General features: G+C 32.9%; 1 protein-coding gene across 5 annotated transcripts in view; it reads right to left on the reverse strand.

Moving 5' to 3' along the window:
* CCSER1 (coiled-coil serine rich protein 1) overlaps positions 1–21938 on the reverse strand; it is a 1368919-nt gene that overhangs the window by 799827 nt on the left and 547154 nt on the right. For all 5 annotated transcript variants that reach the window (XM_072755652.1, XM_072755653.1, XM_072755654.1 and 2 more), the window contains exon 7: positions 2135–2212. In XM_072755652.1, the coding sequence (XP_072611753.1) occupies positions 2135–2212 (78 nt within the window). The remainder of the gene's footprint in view (positions 1–2134; positions 2213–21938) is intronic.

Raw genomic sequence — 21938 nt, forward strand, 5'->3', positions numbered from 1 at the left:
CCATAACAATTGTGAGCCCAATTGTATGAACTTGGAATCCTGGAAAATTCTCAGCGCCAGGAATGTGACTGGGAAGTCTGTGAGTTTATGGTAGTATGTGTATAAAATTGTCCTTCATACATCTTTTCTATGAAGGGATACACTCAAATGCTTTCATGACCAGGCATGAATGCAATAGGCGATGATGAGAATAGTGGTGAATAAGGACCCTTCCTCCTTATTTACATAACAGCTCCTCATTTACATTTATGAAGTATAGCAGGAGTTTTACTTCAGAAATTCAAACTTTAATTTTTGACACTATTAAATACTACTGAGATGTTTCTATATATGATAAAAGTATACATGATATTCCTTTCACAAAAGAAGTAAATTAAGAGGCACTATAACTACAGTGGCTACCAACACTAATATTATATATTATAAGTGCTTAGAAGTTTTAATTTCTTATAAAACCACTTATACACATTAACAGGGGAATAATATTGATCTCTTAGAAGCAGTCACAGAAACTAAAACAATTATATTTATATTAACTTTGTGTCAGCATATTTTGGAATATATCTGACCTTTTCTTTTACCTCCATTAAAAAATACATTAATTTTGAAGGAGTATAGCCATTATCAATATATTAAAAAGAGAAAATGATTTCTAGTATGCTTTGAGAATTCAATTAAAATCTTGTTAAAGATGTGATTCTTCTGTAAATTTTGTCCCATATACCATAAGATGTTACATGCAGTAACACTAAACTTTGAAGTTTTAGTATTTTCCCCTTTATTGTAGAATAATAAAGACTTCTCAATAAATAACATAATCAAGATACTATTCAGTATTTAATAATTCTCTGATCTAAAATAACCTTTTAGCAATTATTATTGTCTATCATTTTTTAAAGATTTATTTATTTTAGAGAGAAAGCATGAGCAGAGGGAGGAGCAAAGAGAGAGGGGGAATTTCCAGCATACTCCTTTGCTGAGCATGGAGCTCAACTTGGGGCTAGATCTCAGGACCCTGAGATCATGACCTGAACTGAAATCACGAGTTGAATGCTTAACTGACTGAGTCACACAGGTGCCCCCTATTTATCATTAAGCAACAAAGCATCTATAATTAGAAGACAAAAGACACACAACGATATTCATAGCTTTCTATTATTCTCATTTTAACAATACAGCAAATTGAATATTTAGAAATCAATACCACCCACTGTTCTAGGTTTAAGCAGTATTAAGTAAGTTATAATCTTCATATGAAAAAGAAAAAACCCACAATAATAAACAATTTTATGATAAAATTCAAAAATCATGAAAATCATAATGAATCCCCAAATGTACTTTTACCTATCTTTAAGCCAAATTAGACTGAAATTATTGCATGTAAGTCATCATCCCAACTTTCCAACTTTTTTTCCCCTGAGATCTTAAGTACTGCCTTTATTTATAATAATTTTAATGAAATTTAAACATCCCTGGTACAAATATAATAAAGCTGATTTATAAGCTTTGGTTTAAAGAGATACATCTAATCTTAAGCAGCAAAACAAGAAAATGACTTCTTACTTGTAATGAGTCTAGTCTCCCAAGCTGAAGAATTCTACAAACCATACTGCTTGAATACTTATTTACATATTTACTTAAATATTTAAAAAATACAACCTGTTTGGGGGGAATGATTCCGTATTTCAGTTTTTATTTTGGCATTATTTGTAAAGATCACATAATTAATTAATTATGAGCTAGAGTCATCAATGAAAATGTAACCAGCTAATGAAAATGTAATCTCTCAATGAGGACTAAATAATTCTTCTTAAATTTATTACTTAAATTAAGATACACAATATATTCGAAAACTCTACTTCATGTGACATCAAACTATTACAAAGAAATTACTATTTCTTACATGCAAGGCAAATGAGGTAGTCTTTTAAAGCATTAACTTCTATTTCAAACTTTACTTTCATTTACCAACCAGAATGACAACAAAACCACAACAAATATTTTACCATTTGAAATTAGTTAATTACATATTAAGCAGCTCACCTTCTCATCTAAACCATGAATTATTTTACGTATTAAAGTATTTAATTATCCTAAAAATACCTTAAAGAATTATTTTTTGTTTATTTTTTACCTTGAAAGGCAATGGCTCTTCAGTAAGAGGACTAACAGGAAGTGAAGTGGTGCTACTTGCCGGGCTCATGTCTGCACTCTGCAACCAAAACACAATTGAATTAAAGAGACACATTTTGGTAGTTATTTTTATTATTCCTAATTTAGAATCAAATACTTCTTCTTAATATAAAAACAAGCAAATAAAATATGGATGTAGAAAAAGTCATATTATGTCATATACTGAATCATTCCTTATTTAGAAAGAGTTATCTGAATAATTAGTCTAATTATCACTTCTTAGTGTACCATTCAAGTGCATTTTATTAAAGACCATGATCACCTTAATAGTAGGTCAGTATTTAAAATTTTATTTGCTTACTTTAGATTTTTGCTTTTTTTTTAAAGTTATACTGTATCTGTGAGGGTTCACTATGCTATTTCTATGTCTTTCAGACTGATTTTCAAGCACATCTTTAAAGTATTATTGACTTTTATTAATGAAGATTTAAATAATTATATCCAGCTTTTATTCATTACAAAAGCTGTACCTGCATTAATATAAAATTGCAAAATATTAAATTTTTAAATTCCCATATTCATAGCCTTTGATATTTTATAATCTTTCTTACATTCTGCCAAACAAAACAAAAAGAAATGTAAGAGTAAAGGATTTACACAAAAAGAGAATTACTGGAATGTTGCTAATGCTGTTCTTCTAGTCCTGTAAAAGTGTAATCAATTAAAACATTTTATTTTATCTTTTTAATTAAAACATTTTAAATAAGATGATTAGCCTTAAAAAGGAAGAATGGATGAGACGGTTACCATTATTTTTTCTAAAAGCAAGAAAAAATACTAATAATAGGTGGCAACAGAAGTTGTTACTATATCCTTAACTCACTCTCAGAATAATTCTCCCTTTTAAGTAGATAAGCAAATAAAGTACTGAAAAGAAAGCACAGCAACATTTTCCAGCTTGGTCAATAATTGTGCCTGCACTGAAATACAGAAAATTTTGCAGTGAAGCTTAAAGCAAAAGAATAGATTAATTTTGATTATGACAAGGGAATAATTAGACCAGTTTGGCTGATCTAAGTGCCCAAAAAGAACACATTCAAAGAATAGATGTTGCAACTGTTATAATTCTTAGAGTCCCTTTCCATTCATGAGATTATTTTCAATTCATTTGATTCAGGTGTACCATAAATTGGACATATTTTAAATATCCTTAAAGCAGAATTATTTCAGCAACATTGCATAACAGCCATAAACAGAGGAACCAACATACCCAGTACAATTTTTATGTAACATGTACTGCACCTACTTCTGAAATTGATGTAAGGGTGCACATTGACTTAAATTATCTAAAGGAGGAAATTAGGTAAAAACTGCGCAATAAGCTATTGAAGGAAGCAGAAAAACACATAGGCTAGATAATTGAGGTAAATTAGCTACTGACTTAATTTCTAAATTTATTCAGAACTTCTTGTCCATTATCTGGTCAAAATCAGGAAATATTCTGAACTTCCCCTGACTTCCACTATCTGATTATATGACATAATGGAGAAACAAAGGTTTTCTTAGAAGTAAATTTACCACAGGATTCTAAAATTTAAAAAAATGAGTGAAACCTTTTTTCCCCACACTAGAAAAACAAGCTTCCTGAGCTATTTGTTTCATGAGATTTCTTATGTGAAATTAAGAAGGTAATAGAACACAGTTCATGTATAGTTGAATTATCTCATCTTTTTGTGGAGAACTGATATTCTGCATAGCATATTAAAGTATCATGCCCTTAAAAATCATATATTCAGGAGACAGATGACATTAAGTTGTGAAAATTTAAAAGCCTGTATCATATTCTTGCAGATGAAGATTTTTGAACTTCCGTAAGAACAGAACCAAGATCAAGCTTCATGGTTAACTTCTTTTAAAGTTGAGATCTCCCACAACTTCCCAGAAATAAATGTGTCATTCTAAGCACTGTTAAAAAGCAGACTCTGAAATTTGCATCATCTAACCTTGATTCTTCGAATGTCATTCTTAAAGAAAACTGTGTTCCAGCTTTAACTTTCAAATCCATCTTATAGTATGACACTTTAATTCTATTGCTCTTAGGGAATTTTGAAAACATGTTTTAAAAAAACAAATTAATCTTATATGACATCCGATATACTGTACTTAATTAGTTATTAAAATGAAAATACATAGCAAAAATAGAAAAACCATATCTTAATTTTTAGCTTATTGTTTTTACATTTGCATTTCAGTGATCCAATTTGCTTACACTTTTTGATATCTGATACTACAGTAAATCCTTCACATATACATTTTATCCATACCTCATACTTTAATTAACTTATCCTTTCATTTAATGATAGCAAATTCAATGTAATTACGTATCTAAATACAGATTAACAAAGTACTTCATAAGTTACGTTTGAAGTTTTTAAAAGCTAACAGTGTATGTTCTTTCACAATTTTCTTCATAAAATATTTGTTAGAGTCATGGCTTCATCTGCTTTTGATATATTTCTGAGGTATGGCCAGTTCTTAATAATTTAGAAGTGACTATCTTTGGAATATAGAATTATTCTGTAAAATAAAATCATCCCAAGAAAAGGAATCTCCTCAATTCACGTAATACGCTTTGACTTTCTAACCCAGTAGCAACTGCACAAGATGTTATTTACAGGTTATAAGAAGTCTATTCTAATTCCAACAAGTGTCTAAAAACCTGATTTTCTGGTTCTAAGTCCAATAGATACCTGCTTCTTTCTAACATTAGGATGACTGAATAATATGAACTTATTATCAAGACATAGAACATTTTCATCAAAATGTTCCCTCATGCTCCTTCGCATTCACCTGCCACCCCCTTTCTGGTCCCAGGAAACACTGATATGCTGTATCACTATAGATTAGTTTTGCCTTTCTTAGAATTTCACATAAATGGAAATGTACAATATGAACTCTTTTGTACCCATGACCTCAGCCAGAGGCGGAGACATAACTGACTGAGCTGGCCAGGTGACCTAGGAATGTTGATACTTTGAATGACATATCTTCTTTAAGCTTCTATTCCTTTTATTATTGAAAAATAAAATATGTACTCATTGTAATAGCCTTGACATAGTACTCTGTTTTCTTTTGACTTGAAGAAATGAATTCCTAACTGATTCACAAATCATGTATACTTGATACTATAGATAGATATAAAATTGTCAAGTTAGTCATTTACATAATATTATAATTAAAATTGTTTTGAAATATTCTTCATAAAATCCATAAATTAGGGAGTTACTTTTTAAAAATGTATTTTATCTTACTATTATTTTTAAGTGATCTGTACCCAATGTGGGGCTCAAATTTATGATCAAGAGTGGCAGCTCTACTGACTGAACCAGCCAGGTGCCCCAGAAGATGTATTTTCCCAATGATTTTCGGAGGAAATATGCTAATTTTATTAAATAAAATATTCCTTATTAATGTCCAATCCCTAGATACGCATTTTTTCTAATAAAGGAACCCTGTCTCCTTGGAAAAATTACTGATTCCAGGGGTGGGGCAAATAATGTATTAGGTGATTCTAGACTATCTTGTTGTTCCAGACATTAAGAAAACGCTTAAAAGGTAAAAAGATGGGTATGCAAAGAGATAAAGAAGCCAATGTGAAAGAGCTACCAATTGCCATCATTGAAACAATTTGAGCAACAAAATAAATAAACAGTATTGGAGTTATAATTCAAATGATAAAACAAAATTTTAAAATCATCAATTCATATATAAATAAGGAACTGAATAAATACTTGGAGAGAAGAGACAAATCTATCTTACAGAAGAATTTCAAATAATTTATGTAGATACTCCCTCCTTCTCATCATGTGAAACTTAAACTTCATCTCCCAATCCCTAGACTGTGTTTTAGTCAGTTAATTCCAAAGAGTAGAGTATGAAATAGGGAATGGTAACTTTACAGTCATCAAACATTACCTCATCAAGTGATCAAGGTAAACACCATGTAGATAGTATGACATAAAATAAGAGGATACTTCACCTCTGTGGTCTTTCTCCCACCTCAGTCTAATTATGAGAAAAATATCAGACAACTCAAATTGAGGGACACTGCAGAAAATCTAACAAGTAAAAGTCAAGGTCATCAAGGACAAGGGAAATCGGAGGACCAGATCATGTTATTAGAAAAACATGACTAGGGCAGCCCTGGTGGCTCAGTGGTTTAGCACCACCTTCAGCCCAGGGCCTGATCCTGGAGACCCAGGATCGAGTTCCACATCGGGCTCCCTGCATGGAACCTGTGTCTCCCTCTGTCTATGTCTCTGCCTCTCTCTTTCTCTGTGTGTCTCTCATGAATAAATAAATAAAATCTTTAAAAAATGACTAAATATAATGTGATATCCTGTATAAAATCCTGCAATAGCAAAAAGAATATTAGGGAAAACTGGTAACATTTGAATTCATTGCTAAGTTTAGTTAATAATAATGTACTCATATTGGTTCTTAGTTGTGACAAATGTACTCTGCTGAGGTAGGATTAAAAAAATAGGGGAAACTAAATGAGGGTTATATGGGCGTTCTCTGTACTACCTCTGCAACTTTTCTATAAATATGAAAGTTTAAAATAAAAAGTTTTTAAAAAAATATTCTTCATTAGCAATATAACCAGGCTTTTTCAGGATTATAACACAAGACTGTCATTGTACTCAGCTTCTAAGCTTTCATTAGGGCTTTTATATCTTCTTTAAAAATGAATTTTGACAGACTATTTTATTGGGATGCATAACAGCTCCACTAAAGAATCTTTAATCTTCTATGAAGAGCTCACTGAAAAGCTGATGCTAAATTGTTTTGCATGCTTTTATGTTCCCTACAGGAATGTTGACGGAAAGCTTCAGCCATACAAAATGATCTATTTGTTTGGGTACTCTTAAGGTGCTTGGTAGAATGAGTTTGCATTATTAATATTTACTGAATGCCATAATTCTATAGAACAGATCCATTAATTATACCTCCCCTGAAAGAATAATTAATGGATCTGTCCTATGGGATTAAAGTTTATTTATAAGAATTTCTTGAAGTGAAACATGATCAATTGGGCTCAAATCTGTTGAGTACATAAACAGGTTTGAGTATAAGCGAAATATTTTTTAAGCCATTAGGGTAAATTGTATAAGGTAATCCTGTAGGTCTAATAAAATTAAATGTTTATCTAAATGTGTTAACTCTAATTTGAGCATGCATTCTTACAGTTATAAAATTAGATTTAAAAAATGCACCACATGTTACAGTATTCTGTTGTTTTAATAATCAATGGTGTTGTTGCTGATAATTTGGATTTCTGTAGTATAAATGGGCTACTTTAACTGAAAATATTTTCCTTTTTCAGAGGTGCCAATTTTCTGTGAAGATTCAGTCATTCATTTGTTCAGCAATCCAGTAAGTATTAAGGACATGTTAGGCTTCCCTGGCCTTAGATTTTAATTCTTACCATGACTCATCACACTGTTAAGATATTGTTGTCCCAAGGACTGAGTAAGAAAAGGAATGGATAATATCTAATTGTGTCACAAAAAGGCAGTCATTATATATTAGTGGGCATATTCTTGAGAGCTAATTTGTGTCCATCAAGTATATCCTACAAATGGCAATGAACAGATAGCCCGGGGCTCCTCCAGCCCAGGGAGCTGACCAATGAATATCAGGTACACTTCTGTGAGGAACCAAGTTAGCCATGGGGAAGCTGATTCCACTCACTTCATTCCTTAAGTCATATATATTCCCTATTTACTTTTTATTTTTTTGGCAGTAAACCAAAATGAGAGCAACAGTAAATTGAACTCAAGATCTAAATCAAGACTAACTCTTTATAATTTGTCCAACTTCAACAACCTTATCAATTTGAGTCAGGTCTTTTATTGGTACTATTTTCTCCAAATGAAAATGCAAGTTTTTTCTTTTTTTTCCCTTTGTAATATCTCCTTGTAGGTGATATCTGCTGTTTTTGCCTAAATGTTGTTAGCATCTAATCCATTTTACTATGTTAACAGCATTTGAGTTTCCTTTGGGGAGTGATTTCTCCTAAACTTTCAATGCATTTGTTTTGAGTATTGCTGATGCAATATCCTTGAAATAGGTGTGAGCATATAACCAAGGTCTAGCCAAACTATTCTATTGGATAGAAAAAAGCAAGGCACATGAGGCAACTCATTTAACTGAAATGCAGATATGGGAATTGTATTGGAATTTTGAGAAAGAAATGCTCTCACTCAGGTAATGTTGCTAAGGTCATAGAATGAATTTCTATCTGAATTGTCAGAGGCCATCAGGTGGATGGTATATTCCTAGGAACAAATCTAACACAGAGCCAATCCGACAAAGAAGAAAAAGCAATGGAGTCCTAAGTACGTATCTGACATACTGACAAACTAGCTCTACATAGCTAAATAATTTTCACGAAACAGTGTGGCTCACATTTAAGCATCCTTTCTTCTTTTATATATATATAAAGATTTAATATATATATATTAAGATTTTATTTATTTATTCATGAGACACAGAGAGAGAGAGAAAGGCAGAGACACAGGCAGAGGGAGAAGCTGGCTCCATGCAGGGAGCCTGACGTGGGACTCAATCCCAGGTCTCCAGGATCACACCCTGGGCCAAAGGCAGCACTAAACCGGTGAGCCACCCGGGCTGCCCTTAAGCATCCTTTGTAAATCAGGAATAAGCACCATGGTTGGGAAGTTACATGCTATAGAATCTAAAATTTGGAACTGGCTGGCACAAGTGGAGTAAAGAATTAGGATACTACTCTATTCAAAGCTGAGAAGTTAGCAATATTTATGTGATAGTAAAGTAATTTATTATTTTCCAAATTTGGGGTGACTCAGTATACATATTTTTAAATTTGGAGCTTTGTAAGATTTAGTAAAAAAAATGCCTACATATAAAATGCCTGTTTACTTATTCTTTTTTAAAATTGTGTGTGTGTGTATATGTATGGATATATATTTATATATATTGGGACACACACAAATATATAGGGAGGTTATATATATTATATATGTACATATGTACATATGTACATGTATATATACACATGTTTATGTATATTTACTTAAATTTACTTTTAACTAGATGACACATTTACATAGCCCAAATTACAAATGGTGCAACATCTTTTTCCGGGAAAAAGTTTGTATTATACTCCTAGTCCCCAGCCATCCAGAGGCCTCTAATTTTACCAATTTATTGTATAACCTTCTACAGATCATATATATATATATATATACATATATATATATGATAGATTGATAGATACATAAATAGATAAATAGATAATAGAAACACACATTAACATTTATACATTGCAGTTGACCCATGAACAACACAGAGTTAGGGTGCTGACACCTGTGCAGTCAAAAATCTGCACATTATTTTGACTCCATCAAAACTTAATTACTAATAGATTACTGTTGACTAGAAATCTTATGGAATAAAGAGTGATTAACACATATTTTGTATATTACATTATTATATACTGTATTCTTATAATAAAGTAAGCTAGATAAAAGAATATTAAGAAAATTATAAGAAAAATATATTTACAATAATGTACAGTAAAAAAATCTGCATACATGACTGGTGCCATTCAAACCCATGCTGCTTAAGAGTCAAATGCAAACACACACAGACACCCGTCATTGAGTTTTTCTTCTTTTAACATATAGAATAATATGTTTTACAAACTGTTCTTCAACTTGCTTTTTTGAAATTACTATGTATTTGTATATATTGAGTACCCTAATTCTTTTACATAACTGTATATTATTCCAGTTTATGGGTCTATCACAGTGTAGTGATAGCATACTTTTGTCAAGCTATGGTAAATGTATAAAGAAATACAAATCAATTAGAATCCAAGCACTTTTTTTGTCTTTGAGCCATGTTAGAGCTTCACCATCTAAACAAAGTTCTTCTCAGCTCATCATTTAAAAAAAATTAAAATCAAGTACCAAATATAATTACTTTACACCAGATATACTGCAACATAACTGAGGAGAGCAATAGCTAATCTTATTACCAGTATATTTAAACCAGCTTACTATTGTTGATGGTCGTATAGATTACCTCAACAATGATTAAGTGTATTAATTTTATTTTGCTTTTTATTTGCTTCAATTTTAGAAAATTGCAGTGCCTACTCATATCTAAATCCTGGGAGTGCATGGTATTTGAACTTTAAAGTTCCTATATAATTCTCCCAAGTTATTGTACAGATAATGTGAGACTGAATCCCTAGTTTAACCCATTATTTTTTTCCCGGGGAGAGAAGTTTGCTTCCTGACCCATAATCCCTGAAGCTAGATGCAAATCAATTACTGCTGGATCTCCATATGCCTTGGTCTATGAGTTGAGTCTCTATTATTCCTCACTTTGTTCATTTTCTTGAGCATTCTTGGTATTTCTGGCTGTTGCCAACTTCAAATTATGATCTCATTCTATTAACAACATATAATGAATAGTATTGAGAACCTATCACAAACCAGATTTTGTGATGTATATTTAATGAAAACAGTCTCTGTCTGATTCCAATTATTTTAAGTTCTTTAAGGGAGACAAGCAAGTATTAAAAGAATAAACTAGAAAAGGGAATAACTCGACAGATAGATTAGATAGATAAATAGATAAATAGACAGATCGAGACATAATCCAATCACCCAAAGACAATCACCGATAAATCATCTATGTGCTTTTCCCAGTCTTCTTCTGTGCAACGTAATTGATTGAAATTACTGTACAGTATCCTAGATTTTGGACCCATATTATATTCTCAAGATTCTTTTCACATCAAATGTTTTCTTTCAATGTGCTTTATGATGAATGCACAAAATTCCACCATATAAGCATAATTTTATTCTTCTTGCCAGGCAGGCTTCTACTTTTAGATGTTTTTTATTTCCATTTTTTTCTTTAAAATTAATGCTGTGATAACATTCTCAAAACAGTTATGTGATTATATCTTTTAAAATATTTATATAGTCATAAAGTCTCAGTTAAAGGATATGCATGTATTCTTGGCTATATTTTGCATTTATTATTGAATTTTCCTCCAAGGCTAATGTATTGATATTTACTTCTACTTGAGAAGACTGAGAGTTCTAAATTTATTGTACTTCAAAAGGGAAAGAGAAATATATCAGGTTATTTAATAGACTGGGATTTACCAGTTGGTTAGTATTAGGGGAAAATATATTCTTAAATGTCATTTGAATAAACTCTAAATAGATTAAAGTGCTAAATTACCAAAAAGAAAAAAAGTACTTGGAGAAAATATAAGTAAACATTATTTACCAATTATCACAGAATGATTAGGACTTTTTAAAACATAAACATATTTAAATCATAAAATCAAAGATTGATATGTGACTATGTTTACTTTTCTTAATAATAAAAAACAACTATAAAGCAAATAAAATATTTGAAAAAGTTAAAGTTTGAGAGAAACACTTGTTTCTCATTGCTCGCATTTCTTTTCACGTAGAAGGAACTCTCCCAGTGTTATATTTTCAGCTTCTCTGAATAGCAAAGAAAGGTTCACTTTTCTTGCTGATAAATTTGGATGGATGAACTCAGCGTGCTTTGCTCAGTTCTTTCCTCTTTCTTTTGTTAGCAGGGTACATGTATTCTGTTCGACAGCTATGCAATAGATTTTGTATTGCTAAGTTTTTAGCAAGGTCTTTAAGTCTCAGATCATAAGAGTTTAGCCTGAAAGGCTGTCTACAGCTTATGGAGGCCATAGGTTAGGAGCTATTTTTATATCCTTGTGAGTCTTAAGTGATGATGTGGGGGATGGATGGGCTTCAGCAAAGCCTCCAGGTCCCAAGAACCTCAGAAGGACAAGGCCACGTGTAGTCTCAGCCAAAACACAGATGCCAAGGTTTCCGGAGTTGTTGTACACTTACGCTGGTTGACCTTAAACTATACAGAACAGCTTGCCATTCGCAGATTAGGCAGGCTTCGTATTGAACTGGAAGGAAAGAAAGTCTTTCCATTCTTGGACTTTTTCAGTGTTGGTAGGTATGACCATGTTGGCAGCTTTTAAGCTGAAAGGCAGTTAAATTCTTGCTACAGAGGGCTAGTGAGCTTCTAGCTTTAAATTCTGAGTGTCAGGCTTAATAGTTAAAGTTGAATATGTTGGAGTGCCTGGTCGCTTAGTCAGTTAAGCATCTGACTTTGGGTCAAGTCATGATCTTGGGGTCCTGAGATTGAACACTGCAATGGGCTCTGCACTCAGTGGGAAGTCTGCTTGTCCCCCTACCTCCCCTCCCACTTGCGTTCTCTTGCTTTCTCTCAAATTAATAAATAAATAAAGTCTTAAAGAAAAACCCTTAAACTGGATATGTTGCCTGATGTTGACACCTTTTAGAGTGGCCTCCAAAAATATCTGCTTTCTTGTATTTACCCTTTTGCATGAATCCCCTCCCCTTAAGTATGGACTGGACATGTAACTCACTTACAATGAATAAAACAGGGCAAAAAACTAGATTAATAGAGACTGCAGAAAGGTTAAGTGTGGAAAGTAAAAGACTCCTTAGAAGGTGACTGTAATATGTTGGGAGATGATGGTGGTTTAAATAAGGTTTTTATCAGTGTGACTGGGGACAACTGGATAAGGAGTGTATATATTTTAAAGTGGAATGATCAAATTCCCTAATTTTTTGGATATGGGCTTCAAGAGAAATAGAGGAGTCTGAGGTTATTTCTAAGGTTTTGCCTGAGCAAACAAAAGAATTGCATAGAAATTTATGGGTATAGAAAAAAACTGCATAAATAACATTTGAAGTGAAGGGGGAGCAGACAGGTGACCCTAAAATATGCCACTTTGGCATGTAGATTATGTGAGCTGAAGGCAGTCAAGACTCACTGGACTTGAAAAAACTTTTACCTCTCCCTTAACTCCCCAAAATATTTGAGGGGGGTGGCCCAGAAAGAGAGTTATTACCAGAGATGACTTTTTGTTGAAGGACCTATCTGTGTGGCAGGGCAAACATTTAATTACCAAACGCCTGCTTTTCTTATTGTCCTGTGAATTACCTTCCTCCCCTTTGAAGCTCAGAGTCCTACTACATTCCTTAGCTCAGAATGACATATAAGCCTCAAGTGACCTATTTGTTCTTGGGTTCCTTCTTTAGGGCTCTGGTACATATAAAATCCAATTTGTGTTTTTCCCGTTAGTCTATCTAATGTCAATTTGAGTATTAGACCAGCCAAAAACCTAGAAAGGAAGTATGGAAACGTGTTCCACTCCTAGAGAGGAGAAAACAATCGACAAATCAGTTTATTCAAATTAAATTTGAAATTTCAGTTGAACATCATAGTAGAGATATCAGGTAGCACTTGGACACTGTGGAGTAGAGACGTCAGGTAGCACTTGGGTATGCATGGATGGCTGAGATAGGACAGAGAACAAGAACCTGGAAAAAAATGGGTTCAAGGAGCTGACATGCTAAAGCAAACCAACAATTTATATAAATCAGAACGATTTTAGGAGCAATATTGGAAATAGTCTAAATGAGTAAGGATCTATAAACTTCAAAGAATAGAGGAAGGGGTATGATAAGAGTTTAATGAAGATTGCAATAAAGAGTAGGATAGTCTAATGGCATGATCTTCAAGCCATCCAGATAGCTAAGAGACACATGAAAAGATGCTCCATATCACTTGGCATTGGGGAAATATAAATCAAAAAACCACAATGAGATACCACCTTGTATCAGTCAGAATGGCTAAAATAAGCCAGGAAACAACAAATGTTGGTAAGGGTTCGGAGAATGGGGAACCCTCATACACTGTTGGTGGGAATGCAAGCTGGTGCAGCCAGTCTGGAAAACAGAATGGACATTCCTAAAAAAAGTTGAAAGTAGAGCTACCCTATGACCCAGCAATTACACTACTAGGTATCTACCCTAAAGATACAAATGTAGTGATCCAAAAGGGCACCTGCACCCCAATGCTTATAGAAGCAACATCCACAATAGCCAAACTATGGAAAGAGCCCAGATGTCCATTGACAGATGAATGGATAAAAAAGATGCAGCGCATGCATACACACACACACACACACACACACACACACACACACACACAATGGAATACTACTCAGCCACCAAAAAAAAAAAAAATAAAAAGGAAGAAATCTTGCCATTTGCAGCTTTGTGGATGGAACTAGATATTTTATGAGCACTGGGTATTATATAAGACTGATGAATCACTGAACTCTACCTCTGAAACTAATAAAATACTATTCGTTAATTAATTGAATTTAAATTAAAAGAAAACAGTGTGTAGTTTCCTCAAAAAGTTAAAAATAGAACTACCCTATGACCCAGCAATTACATTACTAGGTATTTATCCAAAGGATAGAAAAATATGCCCCTGATTTGAAGGGATTGAACTGACTGAACATTGCATCCCGATGTTTATAGCAGCATAATCAACAATAGCCAAATTATGGAAAGTGTCCATTAGTATACAGTATACTGATGAATGAATAAAGAAGACGTAGAGTGTGATAGATAGATGATAGATGATGATAGATATAGATAGATAGATAGATAGATAGATAGATAGATGTATATATATATATAATCACAAAGAGGACAATTTAAGAGGACTACAATGATATGGCCCTTATCTGTCAAATTGGCCTAGTCTCCTCATACTTTTCATCATGAATTTTACAGTCTTGTATAGGATCCTAGAAATTATTTGCAGAACAGTTAATCACCTGATATGCTCTACTAAAATACTCTTTTTTGGTCCCACTGCAGAGATCTATGGTCCTACACAATAGGTCTATGACACAATCTGGGTATCTGTATATTCAATATGCTTAAAAGGGTTCCTTTCTTCAGATGGTCTACAGACTTACTCTGAGAAACATGGTTGTGCTAACTGGAAGTTAGGGAAACTAAAGGGAAACCTTCAGTTTCCCTCATATAGCCATTGGTCTCATAGCTCCTTGCCCTCATTAAATCTCTTTTCTTACCCCAGAAAGCTCGATTTATTTATTTATTTATTTAAAGATTTTATTTACTCATGAGAGACAGAGAGGGGCAGAGACATAGACAGAGGGAGAAGCAGGCTCCCTACTGGAAGTGTGATGTGGGACTTGGTCCCAGGAACTTGGGATCATGCCCTGAGCCAAAAGCAGATGCTCAATCACTAAGACACCAAGGTGCCCCCCAGAAAACTTCCCCTCACGCAGACAACGTACTTTTCCATCACTGTGCAGCCCTTAACTGCACATTCTTATTTATTTATCAAGCTTAACTCAGCATCATCTCTCTGTTGCAGCTTGTGTATGCCTCTTTTCCTTGGGTGAGATTCAAGCTCCTTGGTTTCAGTGTCAGCTTAGCAAGTTACTAATTATGTGACCTTAGGCAAGTTACATATTCTCTCTAGGCAGCGTTTTCTCTTCTGTAAAATAGAAATAGTAATAGAACCCCCTCTTAAGAGTTGTTGAGAGGAGTAAATGAGGTAAAACTATTAAAAGCAGGGCAGACGCATATAAAGTGCTCAATAAATGCAGGGTTTTAGCTATTATCATGCTATATTGACATTGCTTGTGTCTGTCTGCTGTAATAGCTGCTTAAAGGACAGGTTTATGCATTTTTCATCTTTATATTGCAGAAACTACCAACACTATTCAATTAGAGTTTGTTACACAGTTTATTTTTATGAATTTACTTATTTATAATTTCTGTAAATTTTAATATTTGTGATATCATAAACAAAACATGGGTACATATATTTGTGAATACTGTGACTGGTAGTGCACTTTATTTTCAATTAAAATAAATAAAAAGATGAAATCAATATAATGCTAATCCAACTCTAATGTTTCACAATTTAATATTTCTATAAGTTAAAATTGGTAGTTGGGTATAAACTTTATATTAGGGGAAAGTAGCCAATGAGTTTTTTAAAAGGCAATTATTTCAAAAAAGTATAGCGTTTAAATTAATTTAAAAATCATAGTTGAGGGCAGCCCCGGTGGCCCAGCGGTTTGGCGCCGCCTTCGGCCTGGGGTGTGATCCTGGAGACCTGGAGACCTGGAATCGAGTCCCATGTCGCGCTCCCGACATTGAACCTGCTTTTCACTCCGCCTGTCTCTTTCTCTTTCTCTCTCTCTCTCTCTCTCTCGCTCTGTCATGAATAATAAATAAAATCTTTAAAAAAAATTCATAGTTGAATAAATTTAAGTAATATTTAGGAATTTATGTACTATCCTACATTTATGTACATCTTTTGTTTGATAAGTTTAAGTAATATTTAGGAATTTATGTACTATCCTACATTTATGTACATCTTTTGTAGGATAGTACATAAATAATCAGTCAACATTATACAATACCAACAGTGCTTGCATCTAACAAAGTATGATAAAAATTCTATACAATAATATAAAGAAAATTATTGAAAAAATAAATATCACTACTAAAATCAAAATATAAATATTTTATTTAATAATACCAGTAAATGAAGTAAAACAAAACATAATAATGTAAAGAGAATATTTATTTTATTTTTTCTACTCAAATTTACAAGCTGTTGAGATTCACCTAAATGAGCTATTGATGATGAGTAAATACAGACAAACCTCACATGGACCTAGATAATCACAACTTATTTTGCCTTTACATTTTCTTCCCATGTAAATAAGAGATTTTGTTCCATTCTTAAACTGCTTTCTAGATTTACTACTTCAAATGATATCTACACACAGAATAAACTAAAGAGAGTAAAATAATAAACTAATAACAGTAAACTAATCCATTTTAGCTTCAAGTTCTAAGAGTTACATAGTGAGTGTCCTACAAATTGAAAGTGTGCAATAAAAGAGATGCTACCAACTTCTAAAGGTTAATAATTTAATTTATAAATTAATTCCCTGTAATATTTTGTTGTACCAGATGCATAACAGCCATACCAAAACCCCAAGAGGAAACTGTGAGAATATGACAGGTCAATTTCACTTATAAGTATGTATGCATGTATCTTAAAGCAGTAGCAAATTGAATCCAGAAATAAACTGTTAGAAAATAATTTGTAAAAAGGTGTAATATTAAATATTATTAAATTCATAATATTAAATATAAACAAGCCAAAAAAATTTAGTGTCACAAGCTGCAAAATTCCTCATTTATGCTAGACCTTTTACTTATGATTGATGAATTTATCAAGTTCACGTTACCAGGGCTTTATTCAAAGCACCCTGTCCTTGAATTTAAAATTTTAATTTCTTTTTCAATTATACCTCTTTTAGTTCCCTAATGGTTGCCAAAGTATTTAGAGACCAGAAATTCTGGATTGGCCAAAAAAAAAAAGTGTTTTTCCAGCTTTAGCCTTCTCTCTTTGTTGCCCTCTGAAAGCAAGAGAAGGTAACAATAAAGAATGTGTGTTTTGACAAACTGTAGCTCACCCACATTCAGATTTGGTAGTATAGCAAATGATTTAAATTATTTCCAAACATTTTTTCCTCTCTATATATTTGAGGTTTTTTAAGAATGCCAGCTTTTTAAGAATGCAGTGTTTAAATTGGTTTCACAAATTAAAGCGCGTGCGTGCACGCACACATAATGCAGTGAGAGAGTGCTCAATATACAGGCTTAATGGAGCTTTTTTATACTGAAAGGAGTATTTGGCAGAGGTTGCCACATTTAATGAGGCAACTCTGACTCTTTGTTAGATTCAAACAAGGTTTTTAGAGTTAATCCCAGATCTGGAAATTTTCTTGAGGAAATAAAAACCAAACATGAAGCCATTTTCCTTGCTCCCAAAGAAGAGAACATTTTGAACCATTAGGTTTGTCTATGGCATAAAACATTCCACTGGCACTGAAAGCTAGTATGAACAAATGAACAATACTAAAACTTTCTTTCCTACTTTCTATTGACCTTTTCTCTCAATTAAGCAGGGAGAGCTAACCATCATACTGCAGACTAAGTAAATTAGCAGCCTAGCCAACATAAAATGACTACTAACTCAATTTCTATAACTTCCTGAATGTAAAAACTCATGAAAAAGCTCATGATATAAATAGAATTTTTCTACACAGGAAATCAAGTTGTGCTTTTGGGGTACCTGCGTGGCTCAGTCGGTTAAGCGTCTGTCTTTAGATTGGGTCATGATCTCGGAGTCCTGGGATCGCTTCTCCCTCTGTCTCTCTTCCCACTTATGCTCTCTCTCTCTCTCTCAAATAAATAAAATCTTTTAAAAAATAAGTTGTGCTTTAGTCCATAAAATCTGAAGTTTCCAATTTTGGTACATTAAGTTAAGGGCAATTAACATATGCAAAGAAGTTAGCAAAAATGCTTGTTTATGATAGATGCTCAATAATTATTACTATTTCCACTCAACAAGGACAATATAGCAAAGTTGGAACCTGTCTGAAAATTTCTGACTGGTCCAGAGTTCTTTACATACCATCATAGCTATTAATCTCTTTCAGATCATTATAATAAATATAAATTCTGAAATCACCATGACACTTTCATTGCCATGAAGGAATTGTTAACAGGGTTTTTAACATTTTTAAAAAACATTTTATTTATTCCTGAGAGACACACAGAGAGAGGCAGAGACACAAGCAGAGGGAGAAGCAGGCTTCCCGCAAGGAGCCTGATGTGGGACTCAATCCGGGATCCTGGGATCATGCCTTGAGCTGAAGGTAGATGCTTAACTGCTGAGCCACACAGGCGCCCCAGGGTTTTTAACATTTTTTTCACATGCCTTCCTCTTATCAATTCAATGAAATTTTCTCTTTCCTGATTCCATCTTGTTAACAAAATTTCTTCCCTGGATGAAATGAAAATCATTTTTTTTACAATTATTTTGCTTTCCTCACAATCTAGGAAATCCAACTCTAATTTGCAGCTGGGAAAGAGTAAATGAGAACATATGATTTTGTGGTAAGAATTATGTTAAACCATTACTAGAAGACATTTCATATCTTGAAAATGGAAATTATAGTTTTAAAATTGTTCTTAAAGTTTTTATCTCGTGAGATCTTTGTGAAAATAAAATATTTTACACATATAAAGCTCTTATCTTAGATCTGTAACTGCCACTTAGCAAGCACTCATTAAATGTTCGTTGTCTTTAATGAGAGGATTTAAAAACTCAGGCCACTGTGAAGTAGAATAAGATTCAATGAGTCCAACCTCATCATTAACCTCCTTTCTTGAACTCCAGCTGTACTGACCTTTAACCCTGACTCTGACGTTATGAAACTGTGCCTTTTGTTCTAGGGTAGTATTAGTTTCTTTAATTTCTTTCTACAAATAAAAATAGAAGCATCTTTAGAAAGAATAAAGAGCACGAATAAAAATAAGAAAAACATGGAAATATTGTTGAGAGTCAAGAGGTCACCTACTATATTTGAATGGGAACTTGGCAAAATAAATGATATCTTTTGATTTTGAGCTTAGTTTGATATTGTTGTATTTGATACCATTGGATGTTTGGAGATAAGGGGCTAGCAGAACAGAAAATAATATTGTGATTTATTATTGATAGTGTCAAAGACTGGACATACCTATTGAAGGCTCTGTTACACTTACTTTACTTGTTCATGCCATTGCATTATTCTAATAATATTAGCTTATTTAAATGGTTAATAAGTAATGGTCATTTATAAAGTAGCATTCATACTTTACAATTAACAAGTTATTTAACCAACATCATTATTGAATAAGGCATTTCACATTTTTCAACAAAAAAGAAAACTGAGATTCCCATTTCAATGTCAAAATTTCTTTCAAAACTTCTGTGACAGACAGAAATTATCCTAAAATTCATTACATATACTCCTGCCTTATCAATTTGAGTATATTGAACGACAGTTCATTTTAATGTATGATTTAGAAATATCATTATAAATCTCACTTACTCTCCTGTGCTTTGTTATGCTGGGATGTCAGCTTGACTTGCTGCCATTCTGTCAAGTGCCCTTTCATGTTACTGCTGTCATTATGCTTCTAGCAAAACCCCCTCCTAATTTGTTCCTTTTAATGCAGGGTTTTCCAAACCTATTTGACCCTGTGATATCTTTCATATTATAATGCAGAACATAATCAGGAAGTTGAGATAAAATATGCTCTGGGATTAAAGCAGATGCCAAAATTTTATTTGATCATTCAAATGATCCACATTTGATTATCACATTTAACAAAATATTTAGCAATATAACAAAGACATATAAAATTGTAAGTTAAGGCATTTAATGTAGACCAGCTATTGGACAGTTAGTTAGCAAAACTGTTTATGATTCAAAGAAAAACGTTAAACATAATTGTTTAATGCTTCATGTAACTTAGCTTTCAACTCTATGATAGGATTTGGAAATGAAAAATGCCTTCTTAAGTCATTTTTTTTCATGAGTACAAGAGCTCTAAATGTGGTATTTTTGTATATTGAAAATAAATTGTAAAGTAATAATTATACTAAATTAAAAAATTGTTTAGTTATTTTGTGCTGTATTTAACATTTCACTTAATTTAAGAGTTCTTTGGAACGTGGCTTGAGGAATACTAGTCTAATCTGCGACGGATTTAGGAATAAAATAACTAATACTATTTAAATCGACGGAGTCAAATGTATCTCTAAGAGATGTGTTATATATGTTATATATGTGTGTATAATAAATATATATATATATATACCATATATAAATGGTGAAAAAATATATATCTTCATAGAATAAAGATTTAATAGTAAATTTATTAAAAGAAGTGTTTCTATTTCATTGACAATCTTCAAGTAATATTTCTATATTATAGTTTTTATATTTATTATTAATAGTTGCTATTATCTACTAAGGACTTACCATGTGTCAAGCACTGTACTGAGCATGTATTTAACACTCATAGCAATCATATGAGATATGGATGAGCATTACTCTATTTTCTAGATGGAGAATTGAGACTTAGGCTTTGTATATAATCTTTTAGAAGATTTTATTTATTTCTTTATGTATTTGGGAGAGATAGAGCATGAGCGGGGAGAGGGACAGAGGGAAAGGGAAGGAGAGAATCTCAAGCAGACTCATGCTAAGCATGGAATCCAAATGGGGCTCAATCTCATGACCCTGAGATTATGACCTGAGCCAAAACCAAGAGCTGGATGCTTAACCAACTGAGCCACCCAGGCACCCCAGGTTATATACATTGTTAAAAGTTACACATCAAGTTAACTGACAAAACTGGAATTAAATGTCTGTCTTCAGAGTTTGAGTACAATTCCTTTAAACAGAAAACAAGAAGCTCCAGATGAAAGTACATAACTTTGTATTCTGGGATCATGGTCTATGTAATATCCTTTTATCAGGAAGTTGGAATTTCAATCCTAAATAGTCCTTAATAAATCCTAAATAAAATAACAGAGAGGAAAACAACACTAAGGAAATGATAAGGTGGTTTCTGGCTGCAGTAGGAGGATGGGATAGGGAAGAGATAACAGTTTATGTATGAGGAAAAAATATGGTCTCACTAACCAGGGTGGAAAAAAAAATCTGGAAAAGAAGAGATAAAATGAGGTTAAGAGAAACAGAAGGTGAAACTGAACTTACAGACCTTTAGATCTGTAACCTTAAAAGAAATGTTTAGTAGAGTATTCTCACCTGTAGGAGTTGCTGAACATACCTGAAAGTTTTAAGCACTACCACACTCCCATAGCCCCACTGCCGCCTGTGCTAGCTAACAAGAGTATAAAAGTCTTACTCCTTGGGTAGCCCTGGTGGC

This window comes from Vulpes vulpes, chromosome 4, assembly GCF_048418805.1.
Source record: "Vulpes vulpes isolate BD-2025 chromosome 4, VulVul3, whole genome shotgun sequence".
In the NCBI taxonomy this organism is placed as follows: Eukaryota; Metazoa; Chordata; class Mammalia; order Carnivora; family Canidae; genus Vulpes; species Vulpes vulpes.